Consider the following 19,432-nt stretch of genomic DNA (forward strand, 5'->3'; position numbering starts at 1 on the left):
AAGCTGTCTAAACCATATTTCCATAGACATTTCGATCACTTCCTGTTGGGCCTGAAGAGAAGGAAAAACCAAATATTTATATTTTACATCAAACGTAAATACATTGCACGTCATCAGTTGGTCACTGATGCCCGGTTCAGCGGTCCCCAGTTCGCGCGGGGGTTGATCTGATACCGGACCAGACGCTTTTTCGAGTGCGCAGCGGAGGCTTCACGACCCAGGGCGGGATCAAATTTGACGTCAAGGGTGCTGGGATGAGGGCGCTCAGAAGTCTGGACAGACTTTTCCTTCTCCGGGGCAGCTACTGGCTCAGATCCAGCGCTGGCAATGGTCTGTGAAGTCTCCGCCGATTGTTTCCAGGCTTGCCGAGAGCCAGATCGGTAAAGAGATGCCTCTACTTTGGTGACCAGGTCACTGACATCGCGGCCAGACTCCACGGCCGAGAGAATATCCCGCTTGAGGAGAGATAGCCACTGGTCACCATCGTCGAGCTTACGGAGATTATCACGACTCTTGGCCATGATCGCGGCACCAGGGGTCCCCGGTTTCAGGGACCCTTCCTTGATAGGGCTCTCTTGACGGATCCACTCACGCATCACCTCCCAGATGACACTCCATGGCGCATCGGTGCGAACTGAGTTAGGCTTGGCATGGCTGCGTGTGGAGCGGTAACCAATGGAGTGAAGAGCCCCACGAAATTCATCAATTGGAGCAGTTGAACAATGCAAAACTTTCGAGAGGCTACCAAGAGTCATGTAGAAGGGGTATGGGTCCTGACGAGTCGGATCCATCCGTGGGATAATGGCTGGGTATTCGGCAGCTTCACCCTTTGTTTCGGTGGCCTCCGACTTTGAAGCAGGACTCGAGGAGCCACATAGTGTGAGGTCCAAGTCTTCCTCCAGGGCCGTAGTCAGCATACCCTCAATTCGAGGAATAGTTTGATAAGTATTAGGATCGAGTCCAGGAAGAGTGGCCAGGATCTTCTGAATGAAATGCGGGTTGTGTAGTGGTCCAGCCCACATCGGGCCGGCAAGATGCGTCTTGAAGCCACAGTGCTCGCAGTGCGTATTAGCAGTAGGCCCCTGAGCCAGTCCATGGTGGTGCAGTGCATTGCCCTTGCGGTTGAGCTTTTGCTTCAGTGCGGCCAATGGCTGGGTCGACCAGGCACCACAGCCCGAGTCACAGTTGTAAACCAGCATCGAGTTGGCACCAAGGAATTTCACCTGCGCTGGGGAGCGGTACACGCGCACAAACACCCGAGCGTAGAAATCAATTGAAAGAGAAAGTAGGGGTTCAATTGCCATGCCATACTTGCCAGCCGACATAGCCAGACTGTTAAGAATCAGTCGGAGCCCACCCTCATGCGAGTGGGAGCCTTTCATGGGCATGCCGCCATACAAGGAGAATGACTTCTCTGCATAACCTGTTGAGGCCCAGATACTAGCGTCGGTGCAAGTGACGCAGAGTAGACCACCATCCTTGACACCCTGCACTGCACCATCCAAGAAAGGTGCGGCAGTGCCATACGGATCCAAATCAATGACGTCGAATTTCTGGACCGAGGACAGTCCGTACATATACGCCCGTGCATCGCCAAGGTTGGGCGTGATGCGGGTTTCAAGCTTGTTGTACTCGATGTTTGTCTTCATTGAGTTGATCGCAGAGGGCGACAGGTCATTAGCCACCACCTTGGAGACCATTGGAAGCTCCGAGGCATACCGCAGAGCACGCAGACCAGTGGCAGACAGAGCGTCGAGGACGGTAAACGGCGTTTGGGAGGGTGCATCGGATGGCGCCTGTTGCTTCTCTTCCGGCACAGAGCCTGGCTGCTCCACCGTGGCCTCTGACTTCTCCTCATTCCCTCCCTCCACTCGTTTGGATGCTGGTTCTTCCGCATCGTCCTCGCGCTTCCGCTTTTTCGCATTATCAGCCCCATTCTCTGACTTGCGCTTCTTTTTCTGAGCCTCTTTTTGTTCCTTCAGGTCCATCGCATGTTCACCAAAAGCGCGAATTGCCAGGACACTGAGGTCCCGGTTGAATTGCTGGATTGGGTTATAGAAGACAGCCTGAGATTCGTCGTCGGCCTTCAAATCTTTCTTCGTTCCCTTGGACGCGGCTTCCTGCGCAGGGGGATTCAAAATGTGGGCCAATCCCTCCTTGATCACATTGTATTCCTTGCCCTGGTATTGCACCCGGGTGCTGGTGGAATCGGTTGAGCTCTCCATGGCTTTCGGTGAGTGACAGAACGGTCTCGAGGGTGTGCGAAGGAATTGAGCGTAGGTGGGGCGTTTAGGATTAACAGCGCATCGCGGGAGCCAAGTAAAGATCGACTGTACCGCGCGGGAGTTCATGGACACTTTCTGATCAATCCATGTGGAGAGAAAGTTGAAGTTGAATCGAAAGGAAAAAAGATTCCTCGCACGGACCAAGTGGGTTGGATCATCATGTACTTATTGGCACATGGGAAGCAGTCTCTGATGTCCAACATGATTCCTTGTTCTTTTCTCATGAATTTATTATTAATTAATCATCTCAATAGCGTCTATGAATAAAGTACATTATGTGCATCAAAATCCCATCAAGTCCAATCATAACCAATCTCCGATGACGGGCACTTGGCTATACATATCATTCCATCCTTGCGCCTCCCAGCCAACACCTTCACCAGCACGGCCAACAATACCAAGAGCACCTGCAAGCCAGAGAGCAGCACCAGCGGCTGCAATGCCATTGACCATCCACCACATCTTGCGCTGTCGGTTCGCGCGTTGATGATTTTCGGGGTAGCCCAACAAGCCCTCCAGCGAGCCCTTACTAGAGTGCTCTTTCCGGGCAGTCGTGACTCGCCAGCCCATCCAGGTTGCCCAGCCACCAATGAAGTGCCATACACTAGCGGTGACAAATACCAGGTAGAAGATATTCCAGAATACGGGACTGCGAGCCACACCATGGGCCACATAACCTAGTCCGACCCCGGAGCTACTGCCTTCCACCATGAGTGGTGTGATGCGGTTCACCACGGCATGAAGTCCAATCAGCGGGGTGAGAAGATATCCCGAACGGGCCTGAAGAGAGATCCGAGGCCACCAGGAGAGCAGATCCCGTTGTGCGCGAGTCTCCGCACCGTATAGCCTTGCGCGTCGAGAGGAACGAATGTTGCGCAATGCGATCCCAGAGGCGATATGGGCGACGATAGGAAGAGTAAGGATGAGATGCTCCAGCCCGGGAGCCTGGTAGAGTGGTCGCGTGAGCAAGAGGTAGGGCTCACTGGCCGGCACTGATCGGGTCACGAGCGGGATAAGAGCGGTGTTGGCAAAGTGTAAGACAAAAAATACTGTCGGAGGATATGTGGAGTACTTCTGGATACCGGATACTGTATATATCATAAGACATCAATCAATGGGGAAAGAATTTCGCAGTAGGGTCAACGTACACAATGCATCCCATCGATGCGGTCGAAGGCCTAATGTGGGCACGGGGAAACCACATGCTCTGCGTGGTTTCTCTTCAGCTGGTCGAGACAATATTTCCTCGGACTCAACGTTCGGAACTGACTCGTCGTTCACCGGTGAAGGGTCCAGTTCTTGCATAGAGATGATGGACTTGGCGTCCATATCCACCGGTTTGATATCTCGTGGGTCCATGGTGTTTTGCAGAGGAATTTGCTAGCGAAAAGGAAAGAGAAGAGAAGAAAACAGAAGGAAATTCGTTCTGATTATAACATCATTTCGTGGCGTAGAGTGTTGAGGAAGAGGAAATCAAGGAAAAGAAAGTTGGGGAAGCGCCGATCCCGATAGAAAACACATCGTCGCTGATAGGTGCAATCTTGCATGTTAAACCTCTCCACCATGCCTCCAGTAATGTTCTCCCTCCCTCCAGGTCCTTCAAGTCACTAATGTGTAGATACAGCGCGGCTTCACTAATCCTGCTCCAAAGGTAATAAACTCCCGCACTGAGTGAAGCACTAGCTAACCCATCTCAGACCGAGTCAGCGCGGTCCGCCCTCAGCTCTTTCACATGCACTCTGTGCAATAAATCCTATTCACGACACCCAGAATATGAAGCGCACATTGGATCCTATGATCACCAGCACCGCAAGAGACTTCAGGACCTGAAGCAGCTATCACGCGATCCCAATGCTGCAGAGAAGGCGCGACGCGCAGAGCGCAAAGCAGATGCTCAGGCCGGGCTAAGAGTGATTGATGCGCCTGTAGCCAGTACCACTTCCAGTGGGTCTGGTGGAGGAGGATTCAAGAAGGGCGGCTTCAAGAGCTCCTTCGCAGCTGTCAAGGGCGCGGCACCTGTATTGAAGAAGAATGTACTAGGGGACGATGACGACGACGAGGCCCAAACAACTCATAAGGATCAAACGGGATCGACGGGTTCCAAGTCAACGCATGGACACGATATGGATGCGGAAAGCGATACCGACGAGGAATATGGCCGAGATAACCAGGGCGGGGAATACTATGACCCTCGTCGACCTACTGGTTGCCTGGCTGAGTGTGCAGGGCGTCGGTGAATCAAGACTGCTGCTTGGTAGCCCTTCCAGAGATCTACTAGCCTCTGGGCCTGGGGTTTATTCATTTGCATTCTCAGAGGCGTTTGGGCGAGATACCATGGCGTGAGATCCTGTTACTTTACTAAAGACGGTATACATTGGCGGATTATATGATCAAAAAACAATACAACTGGCAATTGTCTATCAATCTAAAACTCAAGATAGTGAGGGTGATGACAACACCAATTCAAGCATTTACGCTGGAGGAATCAGAAGGCGAGTCTAGGAAGGTAATCGTACACAGGTTTCCAAGAATCGGCCTAGGCGAGAATAAATAGAGACATGATGGAACAAACAGGAAAAAGATAGGACAGATGAAAGGGTACTAGGCACATGGTTTTATTACTGCTTCAATATCGCTTCACCTACACCCGCAGAAGCTTGGCGGCCTGGCTGACGATGGTGTCCTCCTGGGGGAAGGCCATGTTCTCCAGACCAACGGCGTAAGGGGTGGGCACCTCAGCACCAGTGACACGGACGGCGGGGGCAGTCAAGTAGTCGAAGCCGTACTCCATGGCCAGAGCCAAGATCTCGGAGGAAACACCGAACATGGGGTATCCGGACTCGACAACCATGAGGCGGCCGGTCTTCTTCAAGGAGGCGACGATGGTCTCGACATCCAGGGGCTTGACGGAGCGCAGGTTAATGACCTCGGAGTCAACACCGTACTTTTGCTTAAGCTCGGCGGCAGCAGTAAGGGACTGGCCAACACAGCGGGAGAGGGAGACAATGGTCAGGTCCTTTCCAGGGCGCTCAATCTTGGCCTTGCCGATGGGCAGGACGAAGTCGTTCTTCTGGGCGGCCTCGGACATGGGGAAGGCCTGGCCGTACATAAGCCTATTCGCAAGTGTGATGTTAGTTCTCCATTTTGGATTCCCAATCCGCAAAATAGCAGAGAAAATATATATATATGTTCAGGACCGCAAAACGTACTCGTTCTCAAGAACCACAACGGGGTTAGGGTCACGGATAGCAGCCTTCAGCAGACCCTTGGCATCCTCAGAGCTCCACGGAGAGACAACCTTGAGACCGGGAATGCTGCCGTACCAGGCAGAGTAGTCCTGAGAGTGCTGCGCGGCGACACCGGCGGCGAAACCGTTGGGACCACGGAAGGTGACATTGCAGGGCTGGATACCACCGGACATGTAGTGAGTCTTAGCAGCGGAGTTGATAATCTGATCGATGGCCTGCATGGCGAAGTTGAAGGTCATGAACTCGCACTAAAGATAAGGGACCGCCTGATTAGTATCTCAATTCTTCCTCATATTTTGACTTGAACTCTCGCCGGAAAATTACTCACAATAGGGTGCAGACCAGCCAGGGCAGCGCCGACAGCAATACCGGTGAAACCAGCCTCAGTGATGGGGGTATCAATAACCCGCTTGGGTCCAAAGCGGTCCAACAGGCCGCGAGTGACCTTGTACCTGTAGAATTCCATGTTAGGATGTTTTCCCGAACCTGAATACGGCCATTTTACCAAATGGACCGTTACGGACACCAGTGGGCTCTTACGCTCCGTTGTACTGTGCGACCTCCTCACCCAGAATGAAGGTCTTCTGGTTGAGCTCCAACTCCTCCGCCAGGGCCTCGTTCAAGGCATCACGGACAGTAACCTCCTTCACACCACCCTCCGATGCATATCCTCGGGCGCGCAGAGCGGATTGAGCGCAAGCAGACTGGGCAAAGACCGGGCGAAGAGGGGTGGCCAGGCGCGAAGAAGCCAGACGGGCCGCCGGGCGGAAAAGTCGGGAGGAGACCATGGCGAGGAATTGATATGGGAATCGAAAGGACGGAGAAAGGAAAAACGAGAGTTGACAAGTCCGCAAGGCCGAAACGGGCACACCAAGCGTATATCAAAGTAATTGAGGTTGGGGAGAAAAAGGGAAGGCCGCGCTATGAATCTCAAAGATTCAAATCGGAAAGATGTTGGGCGCTGAGTCAGCAACCTCACCGGCAGCTCCTTCCGTAACCGTACGAGCTCTCGATGTTCAAGAACTATACGATCAAGTGACAGCTTTCATAGCTAGCTCACAAGGTACTTCGACTTATCAAGTCGATCCCTCCCTTCGTCTTTTCTTTCCCTTACTCCCTCTGTCAATAAAGTACCGGGTACCGCCTACTTCACCATTTCCGGCCCCGGTTCGGGAAACCCCAAGGATGTTGTTGTCCGTGTTGCCCTGGCTCTTCCCGTCGGCGCTCGCCGCTCAACCATCTGCGCCCGACCCCATCCCCGTTCCTCTACGTAACCTTGAGTTCGGGCAACTAAACTTCCTTCATACTACTGATACTCATGGCTGGCTGGCTGGTCATTTGCAGGAGTAGGCCTCCAGAGCTCCTGTTGCAAAACTCCAACACTGACAGTGTATGTACTTTTGCAGACCATCCTATTCCGCCGATTGGGGAGACTATATCTCTTTCACCACGCATATTCGGGAAAAGGTAGAAGCACAAGGTCAAGATTTGCTGGTCATAGATACAGGTGATCGGGTGGAGGGGAATGGCCTCTACGACTCATCCGACCCCAAAGGCATCTACCTGTCGGAGATCATCCGGCATCAACACATCGACGTGATAACCTCGGGGAACCATGAGCTCTACCAACATAACACTTCAAATAACGAGCTGCTGACAACCGTACCCAACTTCCGGGGTCATTATCTATCATCCAACATCGATATTTATCACCCTATAACCCAGGAGCTGGTTCCACTCGCCCCGCGGTACAAGAAATTTACCACCAAGGTGCAAGGCATCCGCATCGTAGCATTTGGCTTCCTCTTTAATTTCAACGGGAACTACAACAATACCGTTGTGCAGCCCGTGGAAGCCACCATCCAGGAAGAGTGGTTCCAGGAAGCGATTCAGGATAAAGAAGTAGATCTCTTTTTGGTCGCCGGACATGTCCCGGCGCATTCACCGGAATACCGTGCGATCTTCAGAGCGATCCGCAAGGTCCACTGGGCCGCACCGATACAGTTCTTTGCTGGTCATGAACATATCCGCGATTATGCGCAATACGACTCCAGAGCTATGGCCCTAGCCAGTGGCCGATTCATGGAGACCATCGGGTTCATGTCCATCGATGGTCTCTCCACTAGTAACCGACCAACCGTGGCTTCAACCCCCGTGTTCAAGCGACGATACATAGATAACAACCTTTTTTCTTTCTACCACCATACTGGACTGGATGAAAGTTCATTCCCGACCGAGAAGGGAATTGAAGTGTCCAAGATGATTACTGAGGCGCGGAGCGCCCTGGACCTAGATCGAGTTTATGGCTGCGCGCCTCGCGATCTGTGGATGTCGCGCGTGCCTTACCCACATCCAGACAGTATCTTTACTTGGCTAGAGACTGAAGTGCTAGCCGCTTTATTGAAAGATGATACTCGCCGTGGTGTCCCTACCGTCGCTATTTTGAATACGGGTGGAATACGTTTCGATATCTTCAAGGGCCAGTTTACCCGCGACAGCGCATTCATTATATCTCCCTTCGTCAACAACTTCCGCTATGTAAAGGACGTTCCCTATGAGAAAGTCCAACTTATCATGGATATTCTCAACAAACAGACAAAGATCTTGGAGACGTTAGAAACCGAAAATGGTCTATCTATGGCCGACTTAGCCTCCCCTGATCAACGAGACATGGCAATGCATTCCTCGAACAAAAATGATATGGAGAGTCGACTGCCCATGAATGCCGGCTCTCACCAGGTCCCTCTGGTGGCCAAACGTGGTGATGCCAAGATCATCCCCGGATACACGACCAAGGACGATGCCGGTACAGATGGGGACGATACCATCCATTCACCCATCAATGCCTACCAGCTACCCAATTGCATTCAGTCCCTACTGTCTGCCAACGAAACCACAAAGCCTGAGACGGTAGACCTGGTCTACATTACCTTTGTTCAGCCATTCTTGGTGCTCGCTGCTAAATACGCCGATCTCGATGTTGATTTCGTCAAAGACAGCGAGATGTATATGCCCAACGCTACCATGTCAGATTTGATTCGAGACTACGTAGAGGAGAACTGGAAGTGCGAGTAATACAGCCAATCTTTTAAATTCGGTTTGCATCAAAGCTTGTTCTGAAAGCTTCGCATGGATTTTGACGTCACAAAAATGTTGTAAATGTACTAACGCATGAAGAATTTGGTTAGTCATCGAGACTGCTAAATGGCAAATATTTCTCTTTGGTCATTGAACTATGTAGATATACTCTCAAATATGATACATGATGGAGAGGCTCTTCACTCATCACCTCCAGTGTAGGTGAGCACACCCTTTCCACTGCGGTATCCACCCAAAGTGCCCTGCACGCTCTCCGCTAGTTCAGCGCCCTCAGACTCCCAGGACCACTTGACGTCGTCTACGGGGATGTCCTTGAACCGACCTGCACGAGTCAACTGCAGCACATCCTTAATGGTGTTCTCCTTCAGCATCGGGTTCTTATCGCCCCATCTGCTGACCCAGAAGCCATCAAAGACAAGGTTCTTAAAGATCAACAACCCAGAGGGCAGCGCCACAGGTTGTTTCGACATAGCACCATAGGTCACCATGTGCGATTCCGGCGCCAGGGTCTTCGCAAGTGCCGTAGCATTCTTTCCACCAACGCAGTTCAATGCAAGACGAATCGGCTCTCGTCCTCCACGGGTGGCCTCCTTGATAGTATCCCGGAAGGGACCAGTCAGCATTTCCTCCTCAGTAACAACCACCGTAGCACCGAGGTCCTTGAGCTCCTGCTTCAGCGCCTCGGTCTCCTCGGGTGTCTTCCGCTGACGAACAACGTTGATCGTCTTAATCCCCCACTCACGGCCGAGTTGAATCGCAGCGCGTCCAACGCCGCTATTAGCACCATTCTGAATCATCCACTCCTCGCCCGCACGCATCCAATCCCACTCGCAGAAATCTCGGATCATACGGTACGCCGTCACCGGGTTGACACTAACAGTCCCAACCTGCAACGGCGTTAAACCATCCCTGTTCTCAATGCGGATAAGCTGCGACTCATCCATCTGAGCGTGTGTGCGCCAAGTACCCTGACCAGTCTTTTTCATGATGACCCAATCACCCTTGGACAGATTCTTGACACCCGCGCCGGTTGCAATCACCTCGAAGGCACCCTCGTTACCGGCGACGGCAGAGGGTTCGCTTGTGCCGAGGGTCGAGACGAATGGAGGTTTGCTAGGGTATACACCTTGGATCTGGTTGACATCGGCCGGGTTCATGGGAGCTGTAAGAAGGCGAAGATTGACTTGGGTGCCATGCGGGGCGGAGATAGAATGCTTATGTAGACTGATGAACACGTTAGCGATTTTGAATCACCAGGGAACTCGTAGCTGGGGGGAGGTGAGATCTACCTGAGAACATCTTTGGGCTCGCCATATTTGGAGTAGACCAGTGCCTTGGATTGTGTGTATCCATACACGGAAATAGACCTGCGGCCCTGCACGAGGAAGGTGGAGCTAGGGCATTGAGCTTTGCCGGCCAGGCTTGCAGCTCTCAATAGACCAGATTGCCGGGTGCCTTGAGTGGCAGCTCGGAAAATACTACGCGACAACATTGCGGGTGCGTGGAGGTGGTAGGGCGTGGGGGAAGTATAGGAAAAGTTGTTGGAAGGGGAATCGTGCACGGCAAAGCGGAGATGACGTCTTGTCGGTGATTTCACTCGGGCCGAAGGAGCTCATATACTCCACGGTTGACTTCGGACAACGTCAACCCTGTCTAGTTACCCATCGGATAGTCAAGCAAGGATTCGTTCCTTGAGCCTTGATGATTCCTTCTTCATTCAGCGCAGCAACATTGGGGATACATATATATCGGCTTTTTTACGTCTCCCGGTTATATGCTACTCCGCTTTGCATGTCAGCCCTAGGTCTGTAAATATATTAGGAGCTATGATTTATGGCAAGTAAAAGGCCGTTATCAGGCTCAAAGTTGAAAGTCCTGAAAGTCCTTAGTTCAGTTGACTCTAGAGCTCCTTCACATGTAGTTGATACTCCTTGGACCGCAGTTGGCTGCGGTCCTGTGACATATACGATTATATACCCGAACATACATCACATATTTGAACAAAGAACCTGATGATCCATTGGATTCATGTATCAGGTTCTCAGTTCACATGGACGTCGTGTTTATATCACACATCAGCTCTAACGAGTATTGCCATGATAAGCGATAAGCGATAAGCAGCCAGTGATCTTCGCCTCAATTTGCTTCCACTCTTAATCATACCTGCTTCTTCTGCAATGTCCCTTCTACGCGAGGCGGAGAAGTGCATAGCTCATCAACAGGCCCACGGTCTTAATGCCTTCATAACCCCATTACCCCGCGCGGGCCAGTGGTTGGATCGCGTGAGAGAGGCGGATCGGCGCTGGGAGCAAGGTATGGCAACACATACAAAGCCGATCTGGTGACTGTAGCTCATCCTTTTATTTATGACAGGAAAACAAAAGTCGGTCCTTGATGGTCGGCTGGTAGCGATCAAAGATAATATCTGCACACGCGAACTCCCGACCACCTGCGCCTCGGGCATCCTAGACAAATTCGCCAGTCCGTTCAACGCGACCGTTGTTGATCAATTGGAGGACGCCGGAGCTATTATAGCAGGCAAGACCAACCTAGATGAGTTTGGAATGGGATCACACTCGACCCACTCGCGGTTTGGGCTGGTCAAGAATTTGCGACGCGACAAGGATGGCCAAGATCTTTCCGCAGGCGGGAGTTCAGGTGGAAGTGCAGTGGCGGTTGCAGCCGATCAATGCTATGTGTATGTGCTTGAACATCCTTAGGTCATACGTATATATGCTGACTGAAGCCTTGGGTACAGTGCGCTTGGAACGGACACCGGAGGCTCCGTCAGACTTCCAGCGGCGTACACAGGAACCGTTGGTTTCAAACCATCGTATGGTTTGATCTCGCGGTGGGGTGTCGTTGCCTATGCCAATTCTTTGGACACCGTCGGAGTTTTGGGAAGAAATACATCTAGTGTTCGAGACATTTTCTGTAGGTCTACCCTCCCCTGACAGATAATCATATCGAGCTGATGCTTCTATAGCCATCCTCAACCGTCATGATGAACGTGACCCGACCAGCATTCCCCCTCTCTCAAGATCGCGCATCACTTCACACCTTCAAATGTCACGGCTTGCATCTCGATTGACTTCAACTCCCCTTCGCATCGGAGTGCCATTGGAGTACAACATTTCCGAACTAGCACCGTCAGTGCGGCAAGCCTGGCTAATGTCGCTGGCCCATTTACAAGAGCAAGGCCATATCATTAAGCCTGTATCCTTACCAGCTACTAAGCATGCTCTATCGGCATATTACGTCCTCGCCCCGGCCGAGGCGTCCTCGAATCTAGCCAAATATGACGGTGTGCGGTACGGCACTCGTCATGATGGACCAGACAACGACGGAACTTCCGAAAGCTACCTTTACTCAAAAACGCGGGGCCACGGCTTCGGGCCAGAAGTGCAACGTCGCATTCTTCTGGGAACGTTCAGTTTGAGCGCCGATGCCATGGATAACTACTTCATCCAGGCACAACGAGTACGTCGACTAGTCCGGCAAGACTTTGATGCCGTATTCCATGCCAGCAACCCCCTTGCTACGAACGATCTGGATACAGGCCGTCCTGGATCCAGTGACAACGTGGATGTCCTCGTGTGCCCTACCGCGCCATCCCCTCCACCCCGGCTATCTGATATAACAGGTAGCTCTGCGGGCGCCTCGCCCTTGAATTCCTATGTCAACGATGTGTTCACCGTTCCCGCCAGCTTGGCAGGTCTGCCTGCCATCTCCGTGCCAGTCACTGTGGCTGGACCTGACCAGGATTTCGATGCGGATGGGGTCACCGGGATTCAAGTGATTGGCCAGTACGGGGATGATGGGCTGGTGATGCAGGTTGGAGAATTACTCGAAGGTCGCCAGTTCGAGGGCTCGTCCTAGCTGAGACCTACGTGTATGTATGATAATTAGACGAGAGAAGATACCCGAAGGTCTGCTCTGACAACAAAGCCAATTATAAAAAAGAAAGGACCCAAATGTATATCAGCTTAGTGCACGATTACTTTAGTCGTTATGGAATATCATTAAATCTTGGTATCAGTAGAATTTGATTAAAAGTGCCCAACGCCTTGCCATGATGCTTCGGATATAGCTCGGTCAGTATATGTCGGGTCATCTGCAAGCACATTCTCACTCAATTTGCGCCGCCCCAATTGTTCCATTTCTGTCTCAGGTCATGTCCAAGTCCTCATCAGCCGAGCGTAATGGGATTTCTACGGCAATTTTAGGTGTCCCGGCCGTTCCAACTGTTCCGGCTGTCCCAACACTCATTGTATCCTCCGCAGGCGAATTCACAGCATCATCCCCATTGGTGGCCAGAATCGCATGATGACCATTCGCAACCGGATCAGGTGCCCCAGCACCAGTGGTCGATCCAGGAGTGGCAGCAGAGACTTCCGGGTCAAGCGCAGCACCGACACCACCTTTCAGTACTTCGGAACCTCTAATAGCACCAGACGCGGTATCCAGCTCTCCATTGTTATCGCCAATCACGTCGCCGTCGACACCACCCCAAGTGAACATGGCTTCAACCTCGTCCACAATATCAGCGACTACATCTTCGACAATTTGTTCATTGAACCGGTCACCGATAGCCCGGATAGGCTCTCCAGTCTCGGTCTGCTCAGGTGGACCAATCCACCACGGACCCTCGAACCGGCATTCAACGGCGCCACCACCATAACAACTGACTGCTGGGTAATAGCCTATCATGCCATCGTCGGCATTTTCACGCTCGCCAATCCCAAGGTTGTTTGTACTGGCAAGGCGACTTGCTGGGGGAAGGAAGGCGTACAATTCTTTGAAAGGAGAGCCCATCTTCACGCCATTTTTGAAAATCGTGATGCTGGATCCGGGTAATGTGCGTAGCGATGCGTCTTCGCTGTTGAAGGGTGATGGGATTCCATAAGCCGGTGGTTCCTTCAGGTTGAAGGCGTAGTCACGAAGATGTTTGGTGGAGAAGACGTTAGACTGCTGCCAACAGAAGTCGGATTTCCAATGGAAAGGAATGCGATCTCGAATGATGTTGGTAGCGCTGGGGGTCTTTGATGCAGCACCTGTGCCATCGCCATCCACGGCAGGATTATAGGTACCTTCGACGATCTTCTTGTGTAGGGATAGTGGAGGGAGGTTAATGAGCATGCCAATGACATCGCCTTCGTTGATAGCTTCACCCTTTGGAAAGAAAGACTCGCAGCGCATGCGATTGACGACTTCGCCATTCACATCACGAATACCGTAACCATAGCAATCTACTCCAACATTGGCATCGGGGTCGGCGTCACGTCGTGCGAATCCCAGTCGGACGTGACCACGAGACCCAGAATCGGGAGAACCATTCACGACTCCGCTGATGACCCGAGCCTCATAGTATAACGAGCCTTCTCGAGCACACACATTCGCACGTGCCGTGTGCCATGCATCAGTTGTGGTCACTGCCCTGGCGTCTTCTGAGAAGAATATCGCAGCAGGCGAGTCCTCGAAGCTGAAACGGGCGTGGTATGGTCGGAGATCGGTCTGACGGTATTTGATATGAGGAAATCCCGAGTCGGCAATCGCATAGCTATAGCGAAACCCATTCTTATTGGTGAGTTTATCCGCCACCTCATAAAAATTCCAGCTCTTGCCAATAACGTCCGACGTCTTTGTGGTCACTTGGTTGAATTGCCGTGGCAATGGCGGATAATGATCCGACGAACGGGGTTCAGCGAGGAGCAGTGGACGGAGAATCGAAAGGTTTGCGCTTGGGCGAGCCACGCTTGCTGCCGTGGAGCGTTTCTTGGGTGGAGGTGCGCCTTCAATATCGAGGCCCTTAGCTTCACGCTTCTTGCGGCTGTCACGCTTGTTTCGCTTTGCGCGCGCACTGTCTCCCTGAACGGATGCGTTGCTAGCTGGTGCAGGAGAGGATCGTGGGTTAAGATCAGAGAATGCGCCATTGAGAAGAGGGCCACTGCCGGGGGGTAGGATAGGAGAGTTGATGTTGGAGGAGGGGGCAGATGACCCCGGAGCTTGGCCGGATGCCATGATAGATCGGATTTGCAAGTAAAAAGGACGCGAGCCGGTCTTTATGTAGCTGGTATGTCAAGAGGTTATTCAAGATAGCTTGACAGAGCGAGAATAATGGGCTTCTAGAAGCAAATAAGCTTGTCGGCAAAAGAGTAGAGAGATATTAGATAGTCCAAAGGACCTCAGAGGGAGCTCTCGGAAGGAAATTGAGCTATTGGGAGCCCGGAGGGAAGGGGTCTCGTGCCATAAACCCTCCGTTCGACGATAGGTGTAGCGTTCCTTTACAGCCCCGGAGGCATGCGAAGATGAGAAAAAAGAGCCAAGATTGAAGCCACTGATTTCGATATACACTTGCAGAGAGATGCCCCAGTCAAGCCTCGATTGATTAGAGGTCGTACTAGCAGAGTGAAAGCGAAATTCAGTCTTGCCAAGGGAGACGAACGCGCAGATCGGATTGAGAAACGACGCAACGCGCGGCAGAAAAGTGTCTGACAGCCGCAAGGCGGTAAGGGGTAGATCGAGGCGGTGGGTTAGATAGTACTCCGCTCAGCAGAAAAAAAATAACTGATTAGGTCACATGATTCGAAATTTAACCCACACTTTTACTACATTCCGGTTCAACAACTCAGCAGGACATCTAATTTCCTTTTTGGCTTTATATTCAAGATATCGGCAGACAGAATTATCATGCCCAAGGCAAGCAGTTCCCGTGCCGCCGCGGCCCGCCGGCATAATCCTCTAGCAGACGATATCTCGTCCGCGGGGCACTTGCGGACTCAGACCAGCAAGAAAGGCAAGCGCCAAACTCAAGATGAGGAGAACGGAGAAAATGGACAGCGCTTCATCGATGCGAAGATGTCCCGAAAGATTTTGCAAATCGGACAGGAATTGGCCGATGAGGATGCCGCGGAACAAAAACTCGCCGTGGGCGCCACAGAGCCGAAATCCAATGCCGCATTCGAATTCGATACTCGGTTTGAGGAGGAAGCACTGTCAGACGATGAGAATTTCCAAAACGACGACTGGGTAGATGATGATGTCGAGGAAGCGGTAAGAACTTCCACGGAATGCTCAGAAGGCTTTTGATCCCAGAATGCTAAAACAATAAGTAGGAGGTTAACCCGAACGATCTCGAAATGTTCAACAACTTCATGCCCGGCCACGAAGACGATCCTATTTTCAACCCTCGTGAGCCTGGTTCATCGGGCCAAACAACAAATCTTGCCGATTTGATCTTGGAGAAGATTGCCGAACATGAAGCCAAGATGGCAGGAGAGAGCGTTGGTGGACCGCACATCCAAGGTGGTGGAGTTCCTGAGGATGCCGTTCAGATCCCGGCCAAGGCTATCGAGGTCTTTGAGAAGTAGGTGATTGTGTTAAACTCCCCAAAAGTCCGAACTAACCAAGTTTTAGGGTCGGTATGATCCTCTCTCGCTACAAATCTGGCCCGCTTCCCAAGCCATTCAAGATTCTTCCTTCGGTGCCGAACTGGCAGACCCTACTTGATATCACCCAGCCCGAGAGGTGGACGGCCAATGCTGTCTATGCAGGCACCCGTATCTTCATCTCATCCAAGCCCCACATTGCCCAGGAGTTCATCAACACTGTGCTGCTAGACCGTGTCCGTGAAGAAATCCACGAGACCAAGAAACTTAATGTTCACACCTACAATGCGATGCGCAAGGCTCTTTACAAGCCGGCATGCTTCTTCAAGGGATTGCTCTTCCCACTTGTTGCCAGTGGCACATGCACCTTGCGTGAGGCCCACATTGTCTCTTCAGTGATTACCCGTGTGTCCATCCCTGTGCTGCATTCTGCCGCAGCTCTCCTTCGCATGTGTGATCTGGCTGCCGAACAATCCCTCCGGTCTCTGGAAAGCACTGGCTCGGTGAACACCTTCATCCGGGTCTTCTTGGAAAAGAAATACGCTCTACCCTACAAGGTCATTGATGCCCTGGTCTTCCACTTCATGCGTTTCCGTGCGGCCGATGGCTCTGAGGATGCTTTGATGGATGGCAGCTCCAAGGGTTACAAGCTTCCTGTCCTGTGGCATCAGTCTCTGTTGGTGTTCGCCCAGCGGTACCGTAATGATATCACTGAGGATCAGCGTGAAGCTCTCTTGGATCTCCTGTTGGTTCGTGGCCACAAAGATATTGGACCCGAGGTGCGACGAGAATTGCTCGCTGGCCGTGGTCGTGGAGTGGTTGTTCCCGACGCCGAGAGGCAAAATGCCATTGATGCCGGGGATGACACGATGGACATGGGCATGTAGATTGCCTGGTCCGATCTATTTCTTTTCTCTTTATGTCTTTTTGTCACCCTCTCCCCTGCATATACCACCGACGAACCTGGTCATGAGCACGTACTTGATAGGATGGCGTTTTATGTCTGATTTTGTGGGATTGCATATATTCCCCTGGTTTCTTTTGGATAAGTCTATAGATGATATCTGTAGGATCAAAAAGTATTCTTACCTTTTCATTCAAATTGCATGTCCATAACCTATAAACCCGTGTGCGAAAACATCTGCGCACATTAATACCTGGTGGACTCGGCCCATGACTAGGGCTGTGGTTTGATGAAATCGGTGAATGAAACTCACATCACTTTGTTGAACAGGGAGTCACCACCGATCATCTCAAGTCGAGTTCTTCTTACGACATTACTGCCTTGTTGAATAGCAAGTCATCCTCCATTGCAACCTTGATACATGAAACTTCCGTCCTTTGTTGAAAAGGAAGTCACCATCGATTGCATCTCCTCGGTTTGATTTCTTCTTACATGAATCTACCTTCTTGAATCTACCTTGACACACAAGTTCCCCTCTCCACATCCAAGGTAAGATGAAGTCCAGAGCCACGAAGACTGATCATATGGTTCATACGTTTTCATGAATATTTGCCTTCGCGTTACTGCCTAAACCTTGACCCAAGTCATGAACACGTCCAGCATATTCACAAACTGACGCATCGAACTCTCAGGCATAAATTTCATCAACACCTCACTATGTCTCCCCAGGACGCCAAAGCCATCGAAATTAGCTCGGGTTTGACACCCACCCAAAGTCAACTTCTATTTCTAGGCATCCTCTGCATGGAGGCCCCGCTGAAAGTAAGATGAACCGAGCTAAGGACTGTGGCGCTCCTTGGGAATGAAAGTATGCTAAAGGTATCCTAGATTGATATGGAGAAGCTCGCCGCTATGACCGGAAACCAGGTCACCAGCGCCCGCTCTAACTTCAACAGGGCCCTCCGTAGGCTCAAGGAGGTTCACGAAGCTGGCGCAGTCAATGACGCAGACAACAAGGGTAAAGGCGACTCCGGCACGGTACCCAGTGCTAGCAAGAAGGCCCCCAAGCCTCGTGTCAAGGCCAGCAGGGGTAGCAAGCGCAAACGCCAGAACGAGAAAGCCGGTGCCGGCGCCGAGGATTCCGCGGACGTGGAGGCACTGCAGCCTGTACCTAGTTCTTCGGATGTGGAGGCGTTGGAGCCTGTGCCTGATTCTGACTAGGCAGAGCTTCGCTGAAGCCGAAGTCTCCCTGTTTCCCATGTCAAGAGAGCACCGGGGGTTTTGAGACATGGAGATTATCACCGACACATCGCACAGTGTGCATTTCAATGGCGATCTCAAGTTCTAGCATTTCAGTGGAATTTTCAGGGTAGCATGAAGCTATCTGCTTCTCGAGACTGCATTTCAGGCGTTCACTTGCATGCACTTCAAAGATTAATATCAGCGGACCCAGTTTCTTCTGCCGTGCAGCGAAGATTCAATATTTCGGGTCAAAATCAAATTCTCGCCTTGGAGGGTATATTGTTTTTCGCGGACTATAGTTCGGGAAATGTACTGATTTTCTTTTGTGGATGTGGTGGGACAATCTGCAATGTCTTCTGCATGAGAAGCATTAGTGCCAAAGCAAGATTAGCCCGCTCGGTCACATTCACTTTACTCTCCGTGTCATTGCGGATTCACATGCTCGGTACCCCGTACATGTATGAGCCAACTTGATATGTTTCACGCTAATCAGCCCTTATTTTAGGGTCGTTCGAGAACAGGGGAAGCGGGTCCAGGAGTGTATAGAGTGTAGACGCAATATACTTGCAGTCGACTCACGGACTCCGCCGGAGAGTTTCCTGCAATTAATCCGTCAACCCCACCTGCACAGTGCATTGTACAGACTCAGGGGCCTGACTTTGGGCTGCACTGTGGGGTTGATCGACTGTGACCAAGTCGATCAAGCTGATCATTCAGAAAAAGCACTGGTTTATTGACTACAATTGAAGCTGACGCCGTACTGTAGGTGCCTTTATTGTCTCGAGATGGGTCACTAGGCCGATGAAAATCATTTTATGTAGCTCTTGTTCTGTTCCGATCCTCTTGACCCCGCCCCAATCTACTTGCCGAGTCCCCCCCTTTCCACTGCATTCCAAGGTCTCAGGGGGCCGGAATTGCTGGCTGATGTGGAACGGAGAATTACAGTGGGAACTCCGGTCTACCCCTCCGTCTCACTGGAAAGTCTGGACTGCGCCCGGGTCCACTCGCCTCCCAAAAACGAATAGCATGACGATATCCGCCGCACGTCGCAGGGTGACAGCCTCGATGGACACTGGATGGGTCGTGTTACCAGCCTTGTCAGCCCCCGAGTCCAACCTCTGCGTTGGCATGAGCTACCGGACAGGTTGAACGTATAATTAGCATCGAAGGGGGGAGGCCTTATTGCAAGGCTTTGGGGGCCCGTATTGTAATTGCATAGGCTAGGGAGTACAGAGTAGATCAGGAGTCTTAGCCCGTGGTGAATTG

At 51.7% G+C, this 19,432-nt stretch overlaps 10 protein-coding genes across 10 annotated transcripts; 5 read left to right on the forward strand and 5 right to left on the reverse strand.

Moving 5' to 3' along the window:
- Nucleotides 1–113: 113 nt before the first annotated feature.
- Nucleotides 114–2,225, reverse strand: N7484_007739 (tRNA (guanine26-N2)-dimethyltransferase; the record flags this gene model as incomplete). Its single annotated transcript, XM_057118126.1, has 1 exon — nucleotides 114–2,225. The coding sequence occupies one exon, from the start codon at nucleotides 2,223–2,225 to the stop codon at nucleotides 114–116; it is 2,112 nt and encodes a 703-aa protein (XP_056971161.1).
- A 363-nt stretch (nucleotides 2,226–2,588) lies between these two features.
- On the reverse strand, nucleotides 2,589–3,644 carry N7484_007740 (MCP1 family protein; the record flags this gene model as incomplete). Its single annotated transcript, XM_057118127.1, has 2 exons — nucleotides 2,589–3,373; nucleotides 3,434–3,644. 2 exons carry the CDS (start codon nucleotides 3,642–3,644, stop codon nucleotides 2,589–2,591), a joined length of 996 nt encoding a protein of 331 aa, XP_056971162.1.
- Nucleotides 3,645–3,848: 204 nt separating this feature from the next.
- Nucleotides 3,849–4,522, forward strand: N7484_007741 (putative C2H2 finger domain protein; the record flags this gene model as incomplete). The annotated part of the gene is made up of 3 exons (XM_057118128.1): nucleotides 3,849–3,857; nucleotides 3,910–3,936; nucleotides 3,983–4,522. The coding sequence occupies 3 exons, from the start codon at nucleotides 3,849–3,851 to the stop codon at nucleotides 4,520–4,522; spliced, it is 576 nt and encodes a 191-aa protein (XP_056971163.1).
- A 404-nt stretch (nucleotides 4,523–4,926) lies between these two features.
- On the reverse strand, nucleotides 4,927–6,321 carry N7484_007742 (pyruvate dehydrogenase (acetyl-transferring) subunit E1 beta; the record flags this gene model as incomplete). Its single annotated transcript, XM_057118129.1, has 4 exons — nucleotides 4,927–5,398; nucleotides 5,495–5,781; nucleotides 5,862–5,985; nucleotides 6,074–6,321. The coding sequence occupies 4 exons, from the start codon at nucleotides 6,319–6,321 to the stop codon at nucleotides 4,927–4,929; spliced, it is 1,131 nt and encodes a 376-aa protein (XP_056971164.1).
- A 397-nt stretch (nucleotides 6,322–6,718) lies between these two features.
- N7484_007743 (metallophosphoesterase family protein) lies at nucleotides 6,719–8,608 on the forward strand (the record flags this gene model as incomplete). Its single annotated transcript, XM_057118130.1, has 2 exons — nucleotides 6,719–6,879; nucleotides 6,940–8,608. 2 exons carry the CDS (start codon nucleotides 6,719–6,721, stop codon nucleotides 8,606–8,608), a joined length of 1,830 nt encoding a protein of 609 aa, XP_056971165.1.
- A 203-nt stretch (nucleotides 8,609–8,811) lies between these two features.
- N7484_007744 (enoyl-[acyl-carrier-protein] reductase) lies at nucleotides 8,812–10,124 on the reverse strand (the record flags this gene model as incomplete). Its single annotated transcript, XM_057118131.1, has 2 exons — nucleotides 8,812–9,856; nucleotides 9,922–10,124. The coding sequence occupies 2 exons, from the start codon at nucleotides 10,122–10,124 to the stop codon at nucleotides 8,812–8,814; spliced, it is 1,248 nt and encodes a 415-aa protein (XP_056971166.1).
- Nucleotides 10,125–10,809: 685 nt separating this feature from the next.
- On the forward strand, nucleotides 10,810–12,511 carry N7484_007745 (glutamyl-tRNA(Gln) amidotransferase subunit HER2; the record flags this gene model as incomplete). The annotated part of the gene is made up of 4 exons (XM_057118132.1): nucleotides 10,810–10,945; nucleotides 11,006–11,330; nucleotides 11,391–11,566; nucleotides 11,619–12,511. 4 exons carry the CDS (start codon nucleotides 10,810–10,812, stop codon nucleotides 12,509–12,511), a joined length of 1,530 nt encoding a protein of 509 aa, XP_056971167.1.
- A 288-nt stretch (nucleotides 12,512–12,799) lies between these two features.
- N7484_007746 (SPRY domain-containing protein) lies at nucleotides 12,800–14,653 on the reverse strand (the record flags this gene model as incomplete). Its single annotated transcript, XM_057118133.1, has 1 exon — nucleotides 12,800–14,653. One exon carries the CDS (start codon nucleotides 14,651–14,653, stop codon nucleotides 12,800–12,802), a length of 1,854 nt encoding a protein of 617 aa, XP_056971168.1.
- A 669-nt stretch (nucleotides 14,654–15,322) lies between these two features.
- On the forward strand, nucleotides 15,323–16,907 carry N7484_007747 (snoRNA-binding rRNA-processing protein ENP1; the record flags this gene model as incomplete). The annotated part of the gene is made up of 3 exons (XM_057118134.1): nucleotides 15,323–15,685; nucleotides 15,748–15,998; nucleotides 16,049–16,907. 3 exons carry the CDS (start codon nucleotides 15,323–15,325, stop codon nucleotides 16,905–16,907), a joined length of 1,473 nt encoding a protein of 490 aa, XP_056971169.1.
- A 734-nt stretch (nucleotides 16,908–17,641) lies between these two features.
- Nucleotides 17,642–18,145, forward strand: N7484_007748 (uncharacterized protein; the record flags this gene model as incomplete). Its single annotated transcript, XM_057118135.1, has 2 exons — nucleotides 17,642–17,746; nucleotides 17,813–18,145. 2 exons carry the CDS (start codon nucleotides 17,642–17,644, stop codon nucleotides 18,143–18,145), a joined length of 438 nt encoding a protein of 145 aa, XP_056971170.1.
- Nucleotides 18,146–19,432: the final 1,287 nt, after the last annotated feature.

Source organism: Penicillium longicatenatum (genome assembly GCF_028827895.1).
Source record: "Penicillium longicatenatum strain IBT 33135 chromosome Unknown contig_4_segment0_segment0, whole genome shotgun sequence".
Taxonomy (NCBI): Eukaryota; Fungi; Ascomycota; class Eurotiomycetes; order Eurotiales; family Aspergillaceae; genus Penicillium; species Penicillium longicatenatum.